General features: G+C 45.4%; 1 protein-coding gene across 1 annotated transcript in view; it reads right to left on the bottom strand.

The window, feature by feature from the left end:
* LOC141106844 (uncharacterized) overlaps positions 1–13,489 on the bottom strand; it is a 209,570-nt gene that overhangs the window by 131,126 nt on the left and 64,955 nt on the right. Inside the window, 3 exon segments of the mRNA XM_073597772.1 lie at positions 3,190–3,246; positions 3,496–3,564; positions 5,860–5,989. Of these exon segments, the coding sequence (XP_073453873.1) occupies positions 3,190–3,246; positions 3,496–3,564; positions 5,860–5,989 (256 nt within the window).

Here is a 13,489-nt window from a genome sequence, read left to right as displayed (position 1 = left end):
AGTCGGGTAGGCCATATCATTGAAATTCAATGAAGGGGGTTGGTCGGGAAGGGGGATGGGGGGATTTATATGAGGAAGTCTGGGGTAGATTAGATGGTGTCGTGTTGTGTTGTCATGTCCTGTCGATTCTCGTGTTGTTAGTTGCATGGATCATCCCCAGAAAACTGGAAGAATTATATCTTCCTCTCATGATTAAAGGTTTTTTGTTCGCTTATGTTCCACCCATTTGAGAGATGGTGGGTGCCCTTGAAGATAGTTACTTACAATGTTAGAGGTCTAAATAGCCCCAGTAAAAAGGTATTAAATACTGCAGGAATTGAAAAGTTGGTCATCAAATATTGTTTTCAATGGTCATCTAGGGTTGGATTGAAGTCTAAAAAAATTTCCAGTCTGGTTCCATGGATACTCCCCTAATGAGATCTAAAGGAGTAGCAATAGGCTTTGATAGGAACACACCATCTACTCTAAAAGCAATGGGGTCTGATTCCCGAAAGAAGGTACCTATTTATGAAGGGCTCCTTGTTCAATAATGAATACACATTGGTCAACATTTACTGTCCTAACATCCATCCTTGTCTCTTTTTGAGAAAGGTAATGAATAAGTTAGAAAAAAGGGGAAGTGATTATGGCAGGAGACTTGTGTACTCAATCCAACACTGGATACCCAACCTCTCTCTCTCTGCGCTCAGAGGGAAAATATCTCAAGGCAATCAAACAAAAATTGCATCAGCAGCAACTTGTGGAGGCCTGGAGAAGTTTACATTCTGGGGGGGGGGGGGGGAAACGACTCTACATTTTATTCTCAGGTGCATTCCTCTTATTCGAGAATTGATTATGTTTTTTTTTTTTTTAGATCATCAGCTTCTAGAAGGGCTATTAAAGGTCAATCACCCTCTCGGATCATGCCACGGTTATGGTCAGCTTGGATTTAAAGGATGTACCGGACAAGGAAAGCTCCTGAAGGTCGGACGAATCACTCTTATATGACCATGGTATATTAGAGGACTTGAATTTTTTCTTTAACCGCTTGCCGACCTCCGCTCACAGATGTACGTCGGCAGAATGGCACAGGCAGGCAAATGGGCGTACCTGTAAGTCCCTTTGAATTTGACGCCTATTGGGCGCATACGCGCTCGCCGCACGCTGCGGGTGTGTGCCCGCGTGTCCCGGGAACTCGATGTTCGCCGGCGGCCCGTGATTGTGGTGAGGAGAGGCGGGGGTGATTAAACCTAGAAGAAGGAGTGACAGTGATGAGGGGATTATAGGACGAGTGTCCCCACCCCCTCTATCACTCATTGCCATCTTCCCAACACAAGAAGTCCTGAACTTCCTTATTTAGTCCATGATTTAGTCATGAATAACAGCGGGGCTGAGTCCCACCAGAGGTCAGAGAGTGAGGATGGGGGGAGAACAACCAAGATGAAGACTGGACTGATCCTGAAGACCACCATCATTGGGCTACTGACTCCTCCCTCGAATAGAGTTTATAGTGCAGGGCTCAGGAGTATATAAAGTACAACATAGACTATATATTGCAGGGGTCAGGTGTATGTAATGTACAACATAGAATATATATTGCAGGGGTCAGGTGTATGTAATGTACAACATAGAGTATATAGTGCAGAAGTCAGGAGTATGTAATGTATAACAGAGAGTAAATAGTGCAGGGGTCAGGGGTATTTAATGTACAACACAGAGTATATAGTGCAGGGATCAGGGGTACGTAATGTACAACACAGAGTATATAGTGCAGGAGTATGTAATGTACAATAAAGAGTATATAGTGCAGGGGTCAGGAGTATGTAATGTACCAGAGTATATAGTGCAGGAGTCAGGAGTATGTAATGTACAACATAGAGTATATAGTGCAGGGGTCAGGAGTTTGTAATGTACCAGAGTATATAGTGCAGGGGTCAGGAGTATGTAATGTACCAGAGTATATAGTGCAGGAGTCAGGAGTATGTAATGTACAACATAGAGTATATAGTGCAGGGGTCAGGAGTATGTAATGTACCAGAGTATATAGTGCAGGGGTCAGGAGTATGCATAGATGTGCACCTCAAACTTAAAACACACGTCTTTCTCTGCAGCCTCAGCTGCACACCACAGTGAATGAATGGGAAGTGCTCTGTGCCGAGCATCTTCCTGTTCATTCACAAACTGAAGCATAGTAAGCACAGTGAGTGTGTTCATTTAGGAGAGGAAGGTGCCGGTAAATTACATACTTACTACCCCCTTCCCAACTCTCTATCCTGAAACATCCCCCACAGAAACTGGGTGGAGAGGAGGGAAGCCAGCAGCATTTCGAGGTGGGGAGCCAACATGGGGAAGCCCAGGTAGTAGGGGGAATCGACATCACACGTAGGTATTAGGGTGTGCCCAGGCACACCCCCTGCACATGCCTACGGGAGTATGTAACGTACAACATAAAGTATACAGTGCAGGGGTCAGGAGTATGTAATGTACATCATAGAGTATACAGTGCAGGGGTTAGCAGTATGTAATTTACAACATAGAGTATATAGTGCAGGGGTCAGGATGTATTTAACATGCAATATATAATTACTGTATATAGTGTAATGGTCAGGAGGACTCATAATATTGGTATTAAGTAATCAGTGGAAGCTGAACTGTTTACTGGAGACAAGTTGCAGAGGTCCCACATCGCTGCCTCCCATCTCCTGAGACTGCACTCAGTGACTTGGATCGGAGACTATACAGACATATCCCTCCACCCGGCACAGCCAGCAAATAACAGAGCAAGTAACCCCGGGAGAATTGTTCTGTCTGAGATCTTGCTGGACCCGAGCATGGGGCAGAAGACTCAAGGTACATACCCCAGGTGCCTAGGTCGAGCAACACCTATGGTGAAGATTTTGCTGCCAGCTGAACCCCAGAATCTCCATAAATCCAGTCTAGATACATAAATTGTGTCTACAGCACAGAGAAGGAAGATTATCCGAGAGAAATACAGGAATACAGGACGGGGAACACAGCTCAGGAAAGTGACCAGGGGATTACAGGCTGATATCACCCAGTCCCCGCCCTACTCTGGACCAGTGACCCATATGGGTGGAGGAATGTATTTAGAATTAATGACCCACCTGTGCTGATCTCTGTAGGAGTGTCCTCCTCTATAAATGTCCCCGTTATTCCATCCTCCTCCATAGACTTCTGATCATTCCTCACAAACCTCTCCTCTTCTTCGCCTTTAACTTCAAATTCTATATCGACTGGATCTCCACTCTAAACCAAGAAAATGAGAGAGAATATCATCTGTAAGATATAAGCTTCATTATTGTGAAATCACATTAAAAAAAAAATCCTCTCCTATAGTCTATGTTCTAGATGCTCCGATCCACCAACCTTGTAACAGTGAGGGATGGTGTGATCTTCCTGTGTGGAATCCCGGGAATACAGAGGACGGGGACATCTCTCTGGTGGGTTCTTGGTATTAGGTGGCTCCATGTGTTCCTCGGAAAACTCCTCCATCACTCCATACTCCTCATTCTCCTCTTTATATTCTTCTTTAACATCAATATTATCATCCCCCAGGTTTCCACCCTGAATATATAATAAAACATTCATTGTAACAAACATGCTTGTAGATAAATCATACCTACTAATAATTGTCAATCATCTACCTGATGATGGTGAGGGATGGTGTGACCTTCCTGTGTGGAATCCCGGGAATACAGAGGACGGGGACATTTCTCTGGTGGGTTCCTGGTATTAGGTGGCTCCATCATATCCTTGTGTTCCTCAGAAAACTCCTCCATCACTCCATACTCCTCATCCTCCTCTTTATACTCTTCTTTAACATCAATATTATCATCCCCAAGGTTTTCACTCTGAATATATATTAAAACATTCATTGTAACAAACATACTTGTAGATAAATCATAACTACTAATAATTGTTCATCTACCTGATGATGGTGGGGGATGATGTGACCTTCCTGTGTGGAATCCCGGGAGTACAGAGGACGGGGACATCTCTCTGGTGGGTTCCCATTACTGGATCCATCTGTAGGAAACACACACACTGACTGAATACATTGTTTCTATGTGTTTATCAGATGATGGGGGATCTAGGTGGACCCTCCGTACTGCTCTCTCCTTTACAATAAAGTCTCCTCTTACCCGGTGATGTGAGGGGCGGCTGATTGTCCATCATGATGTCCTTCCGAGCACAGCTCACCTCTCCTGTCAGCAGCTCGATGATCTCTCTGGTGACTTCTAGAATCTTCTTTTTATTTCTCTCTTCTATCAGGGAGGGAGGTGGAGGCAATGTGATGGTCATATGATCTCCAGACTTCACAGGAGGAAAACTCTAGATTTGAACACAAATAGTAAAATCAAATGACATTCCCAGAATCCTCCTCACCTCACTTGTCAGGTCTCTCTTTATTTAAACCCCACTTCATGCTGAGGTTTCTGATATTACATACAATGCAGGTTCAACAGCCCTACTTTGAAAGTGAGGAGGCCAGGGGCCAGCCCACATCCTAAGAGCATCAGAAAAAAGAGTTGGATAGAGAGGTATTAAGAGGAGGCGCTGTGAGCTCAGTGTGATGTCATAGGATTCTCTGACTCTGATTGGAGGGATGTTGGGAGGAGGAGCTGTGAGGTCAGTGTGATGTCATATGATTCTCTGACTCTAATTGGAGGGATGTTGGGAGGAGGAGCTGTGGGGGGGGGGGGGGGGTGCACTCTGTGAGGTTTCTGCACACACAGAATTATTTCTACCGGGTGCGTCCCACCTCTCCTAAACTGAAAGATGAACGTTTCTTATTGAGTCTGCTTTCACGCTGAGGCGCTTTACAGGCGCTATAGTGCTAAAAATAGCGCCTGTAAAGCGCCTCTCCTCTCACTCCAGTGTGAAAGCCCGAGTGCTTTCACACTGGAGCGGTGCACTTGCAGGATGCTAAAAAAAGTCTTTTTATGGTGTTTTTACTGATGCTTGTATAATAAAATGATATTTTAAATGTATTTTGTGTTTCTTAGCTCACCTCAGTGACAACCTCATATCCTCAAAAATCCTACCCATTGTATGTATTCTTTCCTCTCTATCCTTTGATTTTACTTTGAAAGATGATCTTTATCTTTGGGCTTTGCCAGGACACATCATATTCCTGTGATCTCCGTGTACTCCGGAGACTTTACTGATCACATTTTAGGATGAAGATCTGAGACTCGGATCATTATGGAGAAAAAAAAATTCTGGATATTTACTACAAATGACATTTTTCCCTCTTTTTCTTATTTGAATCTTATAAAATAACAGGATACATATTCTAATGCCCCCTAAATAAACCGCCCCATCCCCCGCTACTAATAAAAGTAGTATAATCCGTTTGTCAGGAGTTTGTTGTTGTCAGGGCTGGACTTTTGCTATTACTAGCAGCTCTCGTCTCAGTGCACAGAGGCTGCTCAGCTGTCAGTTAATTCCCAGCCACTCACCTGGTTACCATTACCTGCCTCATTAGTCCAGCCTACGGCCAGCACCTTTTTGCTATTTAAACTTCCTTGCTTACTCTCTCTGTGCCTTCGCCTGGTCAACATCTCCAGTGTATCTCCGCTGTGTTCCTGTTATGACTTGGCCTGGCTGACATCTCTTCTGATTTCTGATCCGGATTTTTGGCTTCTGACAACACTGATTTCTGCTCGTCTGATTACCACTCTGGCCTCCATACCCTGGCTTCTGTTTTTGACTACGCTCCTGTTCTGTGTTCTTTTTGCTATTACATCAAAGGTGTGATTTTTAACTGCATTTTCTGGCTCTGTCAGTTTTATGGTTCCTGCTCTTCATTCTAGCATCCTGGTTTTGGCTGTGATGTATTATGTCTGTCTGTCCCACCTGCAAGGTGGTTGATGTGGTCAGTCTCTGGGTGGAGACCAAACCTGATTTCAGCCAGCCAAGCCTACAGTCTGAAGCTCGCAGCTCTCTGTCTGCCCTGCTCTGCAGTTTGGATACCCTCTTTGAAGGCCTTTCAAAATGAAGGAAATGTTTCAGCCCTGTAAGTGGGGGGAATGTTCTGACTCTGAAGGGGTTCATCTACATTTCCACATTATATATCTGGGAGGCACATGTCTTTCTATAGGTGGGTTCCTTATTTTAGTGGGCGTCCTTCAGCTCTGCACTTCAGTGATTGAACAAAGCGAGAATGCACAGCAAACTACTTTGAAAAACACCATACAGACTGCAGGTGAATTGGTTTCCCCATTCAGCTCTCCTTCCTCTCTATAACATGTGCTTTCTACCAATCCTTCTGACAGTTGCATCCTCTCTCCCTAAACTCTCTTTCCCTCACCCCTCTTCTCCACCCCACATCTTGTATATATCACCTTCACTTCTGTCCTCTCCCTAATACTGCACTCACCAACTCCTGCTAATTCTAAACCCACGTCCAAAAAAGAAACTCCAAGACGCTGAGGCATGTCCCTTTATATAAATCACAACCCCATATTACCTCCCTCACCCTTCTGCTTCTCCTAACCTCTGGAGATTATACCCCAAACCCTGGGCCTCCATCGTTTAACTGTGTCCCATCACCCCATGCCTTCTGGCAACAGCTGCAATCCATACAATTTAGCTTCTATTCCTCTTCTTCCCAAAACCAGCCTCCTCTTCTCTTGTGCCTTTTGGAACGCCTTCTCTGTCTTTAACAAACTCACTTCTGTCCATGACCTCTTTATCACTAACTACTTGCTGTTACTGAAACCTGGCTTTATGAATCTGACACTTCTTCTCCTGCTTCCCTTTACCATGATGGCCTTCTCTGGACTCACTCCCTCAGACCCAGTGGATGTAAGAGAGGTAGAGTGGGAATCCTTCTAGCCCCACATTGCATCTTTCAAGTACTTCACCCACCTCCCTCTCTATCACTCTCCTTATTTGAGGCACATTGTATTTATCTATTTTCTCCAGTTTCTTTTAGAAGTGCTTTGATCTATCCGCCTCCTGGACCCGTATCAACCTTCCTTGGTGGCTTCTCTGCTTGGCTGTCCTACTTTCTCTCTTCTGAAATCCCCACAATCTTTCTCTGTGACTTTAACATCCCTTTTAATCCTGCTACTTCCAAACTTCTCAGTCTAACCTCCTCCTTTGACCTTAAGCAATAGATACATGATTCTACTTACTCTGATGGCAACACCCTCGGCCTTGTATTCTCCTACCTATGCATGCCGTGCAACCTCTCCAACAATCCTTTTCCTCTCTCTGATTACCACCTTATTATTTTCACTCTCTCCCAGTCTTCCACCTCCTCTTCCTCCAACCGCCTAACAGTTACCTGTGGAAACCTTCGCCACCTAACCCACCTTAACCCTTCTCTTCTCTGCTACTGACCCTGACAACCTATAGTTACATAGTTACATAGTAGGTGAGGTTGAAAAAAGACACAAGTCCATCAAGTCCAACCTCTATGATAAAATCTCACCTGCCCCAACCTAACCACTTCTGTCTACAATAGATCCCTTTTCCCCGCCCTGGACACTGGCCCCCCTCACTACACACAGAGTCAGGCCAGTACGCCTAAAACTTTGGCAAACAGATGACACCAGAAGTTTAAAAAAACAAGGCTGCGCTCTTGAGAGCCTGAGGCATAGGACTAAGTCTTAGAAAGACTTCAACCAATATAAATCTGCCCTCCAAAAGTACAATTCCTGTCTCCTCACTGCCAAGCAGACCAATTTTATCACTCTTATTACCAACTTATTATCCCGTCCCCATCAACTCTTCTCTACCTTCAACGCTACTTCGTCCTCCACTACCTCCATCCACTAACTCATCCACTGCCCAGGAGATCACCAATCACTTCAAAAATAAGATTGATACAATTTGTGATGAGATCTCAGCTGTACAGATACCCCCCCCCCCCACTTATCACTCCACATTCACAGGCACAATCAACTCTTCCCTTTTTCAACCCTGCTACTACAGACAGGGTTGCAAAACGTTTTTCAATAGCCACCTTCCCCCTGGACCCTCGCAAATACTCTCTAAAACATGCACTAGTCACCCCCATGCTTAAAAAGCCTTTATTGGACCCCACCAATCTTACCAACCTACGCCCCATCTCCTTACTCCCCTTTTCCTCCAAACTTCCTGAACGTCTAGTCTACAACCAATTGAGCGACCATCTCACTGAAAATAACCTTCTTGATTCCCTTAAACCTGAATTTCACCCTCAACCATCCACAGAAACTGCTCACCTTAAACTCTCACAAATCATCTGCTAATGGCTAAATCCAATGGACACTATTCTGTACTCCTTCTTCTGGACCTCTCTGCTGCCTGTGACACAGTAGACCATCCCTTCCTACTCAAAAAACCCCAATCCTTTGGTCTCTGTGACTGTACTCTTCACTAGTTCTCATCCTACCTATCCCACCGCACCTTCAGCATCGCAACTTTACTTCCTCCTCTCCTACTCTCAATCTACACCTCCTCCCTGGGTCAGCTTATTGCCTTCATGGCTTCCAATAACATTTCTGCACTGATGACACCCAAATCTCTCTCTCTCTCTACCCCTCAGCTCACTCCATCAGTCTCTTCACGCATCACTAATTTACTAACAAACACATCAGCCTGGATGTCACACCACTTCTTTAAACTCAATCTATCCAAAACCTGAGCTCATAATATTTCCTCCCCCACGTGCCCCTTCCCCTGACTTCTCTGTCAAAATCAACTTCTCAATTATCTACTCATCCCCACATGCTACGGTACTAGGTGTAATCCTGGACTCTGAACTATCCTTTCAGGCCCCACATCCAATCACTGTCCAAAGATTGCCACATCAACCTCCGCAACATCTCCAAAATATGCCCCTTCCTAACCAATGACACTATAAAGCTCCTAGTTTGCTCCCTGGTCATCTCTCGCCTCCACTACTGCAACTCCCCCCTCATTGGCTTGCCTTTACATATGCTCCTCCCGCTTCAGTCCATCATGAATGCTGCTGCCAGATTCATCCACCTTACCAACCACTCAGCATCTGCTACTCCTCTCTTTCAATACCTCCACTGGATTCCATTCAGTGTCCACCACTCCGCTCTGCTAATCCCTCTACTTGCTTCCATTCAGTGTCCACCACCCCTCTCTGCCAATCTCTCCACTGGTCTCTAATTGTTGTCCTCCACCCCTCTCTGCCAATCCCTCCACTGGCTTCCATTCAGTATCCTCCACCCATCTCTGCCAATCCCTCCACTGGCCTCTATTCAGTGTCCTCCACCCCTCTCTGCCAATCCCTCCACTGGCCTCCATTCAGTGTCCTCCACCCCTCTCTGCCAACCCCTCCACTGGCCTCCATTTAGTGTCCTCCACCCCTCTCGACCAATCCCTCCACTGGCCTCCATCCCTCTCTTAAAATCCCTCCACTGGTCTCCACTCACCTATTGAGTTAAATTCAAAATACCAACAACTAAGGCTGGCCATACATTGTACAATTTTCGTGTTCAATTTACCAAAACCATATAATATGAGGTCAAGCCTATACACTTTCAATTTGTATGCAATCAGGCAGGTCCTTGCACTACATGAAGGTAAATCTAAAGAAAATTGAACAAGAAAATTGTATAATGTATGGCCAGCCTTACAAAGTCATCCACAACTCGGCCCCCAGCTGCATCACTAACCTAGTCTCAAAATACCAACCAAATCATTCTCTTCGTTCATTCCACCGAAGACCTCCTGTTCTCTAGCTCCCTCGTCACCACCTCCCATGCTCGCCTCCAGGACTTCTCCCGAGCCTCTCCCATTCTCTGGAACTCCCTATCCTAATGTGTCTGACTATCTCCTACTCTCTCAACTTTTAGACAATCCCTGAAAACATTTCTCTTCAAAGGAGCCTTTCCTGCCCCCACCTAACAACTGGACTTTTATTTTCTCCATCATTTGACCCTCCCTCTTAGATTGTAATCTCTCCGGATCAGGGTCCTCTGATTCCTCCTGTATTATATTATATTGTGACTGTACTGTCTGCCCTCGTGTTGTGCAAACTGTTGGCACAATATAAATCCTGTATAATAATAATATATATGTGTGTATCATCATCTGCTGGAGATAAAAGATGTCACAGTGACTATGGAGGAAGAGGACGGACATCACGGGGGTTAAAAAATAGAAAATAAGATCTTATTACCTCCTCTGCTGCTGATTTCAGCCACGTCACCTCTACCTCATATCTCAAGGAGCTTCCTGCCTGTACCTGACATCACTTCCTGTCTTCCATAGAGACTTCCTGTCTGGGTAGAAGAAAGATCACCATCTTGTGGAGATCAGAGGAACTGCACCCCCGAGAAACGTCTCGTGGCGTGAACATGACCTTGTGCTGTGTGTGTATTCCTCTCAACATTTTGAGATGAGAATGAGGGACACCTACTACCAAACGTATGTAGGCATAGGACACGCCCCCTTCCACACCCTCTTAAAGGAGAAATAACAAAAAAAAAAAGGTTAACTAAATCCACAAGGGCTTTTTTTACCACTACTATTCCTTTATATTGGCTTTTAAAATTGACAAATGCAGCAATTTGAATTTTGATAAAAGGTTTAGCACTGGGAAACACTTTTTGAAAGATAAAAAGTGCATTTTATATACAACTATAAAGATCAGACCAAAATGAGGGACAAATGAGGAGGAAAGAGGGACAGAGGGACATTGCTCCAAATCAGGGACAGTCCCTTGAAATCAGGGACAGTGGGGAGCTATGTGTGTGTATGTACTGTATATCCTATAGATGTTTAGTGCTCCCCCCACAGGAGCCACTGATGATATCTGGTTCTTTCCCATACAGTACAGAGGCCACCAGTCACCCAAGTAACAGTCCATTCACTCCGACTCCAATAAACAGTCTTTTTGTAATGTATTGCTTGTAGAATAACAGGAGAGGGATTGGGGCAGAGGCATAACTATAGGGGACACAGCTGTGACCCAGCCCCATGCTTGAGGGGGACCATGCGGCTCCTCTATCATATTTGTCCACACATTTGAATAGGGGGGCTGCGGCATTTAGAGGAACCAATCGCCACCATCTCCCTCCTGCAGCCCCCGCTGAATGGCGGTGTGAGGGAGTGGAGGAGAAGGCTTCCAGCGGCTGCAGGAGGGAAATGGAGGCGATCGGTTCCTCAGGGGGTTCTCCAAATTATGGCCCTCCAGTTGTTCAGGAACTACAATTCCCATCATGCCTAGTCATGTCAAATTTTTACAATGCCTCACAGGGTGTGTAGTTCCGCAACAGCTGGAGGGCCGTAGTTTTGAGATCTCCGCTCTATATAAATACAAATGTTCACCAGCACACCCTGGATCTTGAGTTGCAGTCCACAACTTTTATTGTAGAAAGATCATATTATAACAGAATAGGTGCAACGTTTCAGAGCCACGCAGGACCCCTTCATCAGGCATGTGATAAAGTGCATACAGTGCAAACAGAATATACTGTAAATGAACTACCACCAATCAAAATGAAGGAAAACAGTGACACCCCCCTCCTCGGACATCATAGCATAGTTTACACCTGTACGCTCCAGAGTCATTAGGCGGTGATAAAGTAGGCTTCTGGGACTCTTCCCCTAATCTGACATCCACTTTCCACCCCCCCCTTTTTTTTTTCCTTCCAGCACCTACCTACCCTCTCCCCTTCCCCCCACATTCCCCCGCACAAAATGTATTTACAATGTTGGAGCAGGTGAGTGATGTTTATTTTCTACAGGTGTTGTTGCAGATGTTATAGTTGATGTTGTTGATTTGGGGGTGCTGTGGCCTGAGCGGTATTCCTGCGCCTCTCCCCTTCCTAGGTTGCCGAGGTTTTTTTTGCCTGGTCGGGCTCCCCCCTCTCTTATGGAGGGTGGTTGTTTAGTGACTTAGGACACGAGTGGTAGATCCCCCCCTCCTGCCCTGTGTGCTCTTTTATGTTCCATTTTTTTCTGGATCTCGATTCTCTACTCTTTCCTTCTTACTAACTGCTCCTTTTTTTCAGTGACCTGCATAGCCCCGTACCATCGCCAGTTCCTGAATTTCCGGCTGATATCAGGGTTCCTCCCATGGCCAACAGATCCCGACATCTTATGGAGAGCTGGCATCGCTGGCATCCTCTCTCGCTCTGCTCCATGGCTGACCCAACTGCCCATAACACTTCCTTGCGCTTCGCCTCTCACAATGTGGGTTGTAAACCTTCCGTTTTTTTCACCTTAATGCATCCTATGCATTAAGATGAAAAAACATCTGATAGTTACAGGCCCCCCAGCCCCCTGGTTTACTTACCCGAGCCCTCGAAAGTCCCGCGTCCAGAACGCGCTGGCTTCTCAGCTCTTCTCGGCCCGGTCTTCTTGGCTCTTCATTGGATAGATTGATAGCAGCGCAGCCATTGGCTCGTGCTGCTGTCGATCAAATCCAAATGACGCGGCCGCGGGGGGGCGGGACCAAGACATACACTCTGTGTCTATGGACGTAGAGTGTATGAGACTGGAGCGCCCCCGCAAGGTAACCCCCTCGGGAGAGAGCTTCCTGAGGGGGTTAGCTATTGTGGGGAGGAGCCGAGAGAGCTGCCATGGGACCCCAGAACAGGAGGATCGGAGCCACTCTGTGCAAAATGAACTGCACAGTGGAGGTAAGTATGATCAGGGGCGGACTGATAACTCATGGGGCCCCTGGGCAATAGCAGATTATGGGGCCCCCAGGCAATCAGAGATTATGGGGCCACACAGTATACACACACACACAGTATACAATCACACAGTATACACACACACACAGTATACAATCACACAGTATACACATACATGTACACACAGTATACACAGACAGATGTAAAAAAAACCACAGATTTATACATACTGTCCCTGGTTTTACTGAGGCTGGCAACCCTGATGGGGCCCCCTAGTGGCCCAGGGCCCTTGGGCAGTGCCCGAGTGGCTCAATGGTCAGTCGGCCCCTGAGTATGATATGTTTGTTATTTTTAAAAAATTAAAAATGAACCTTTACAACCCCTTTAAACTCTCCAATTAAACACAGAAAATGTTTCCAATACTACCATACCCAGAAAATAGATGTTACTTATTGATATGGTAAAGCAAGCAGATATTTGGCAGTTATAACTTTAATGGTTCCGGCGCACTCATGTATGACCCTTTGTTATGGACGATATGTTAACATGTATGACTGTCATCACCAACTGCTCTGTTTTTCCTATGTTAAATATTCAATAAAAATTTATTGAAAGTAAAAATTCTGCTCTACATGTTTCGCAACCCGAATCGTCGCTTCTTCAGGACGATAGGAAAACCTGTGTGTTCCCCTATAGGGGTCTATGAGCTCTATATTGTCTTGCCATAGTGTTAGTGGGCGTTTATCAGCTCTACATTGCTACGTAAGTAATGGGAAGGGTTATCCAGCCAAATACCCATATTAAATAAATGCATTCTGGATAATTTTCCGTATACAGTATATATATTTTATACCTTTAGCTACCTTGTATGCCCCCAC

Source organism: Aquarana catesbeiana, linkage group LG08, assembly GCF_042186555.1.
Source record: "Aquarana catesbeiana isolate 2022-GZ linkage group LG08, ASM4218655v1, whole genome shotgun sequence".
NCBI classification, from domain to species: Eukaryota; Metazoa; Chordata; class Amphibia; order Anura; family Ranidae; genus Aquarana; species Aquarana catesbeiana.
The sequence above is the reverse complement of the archived record's forward strand: the minus strand, read 5'-3'. Positions and strand labels throughout refer to the sequence as shown.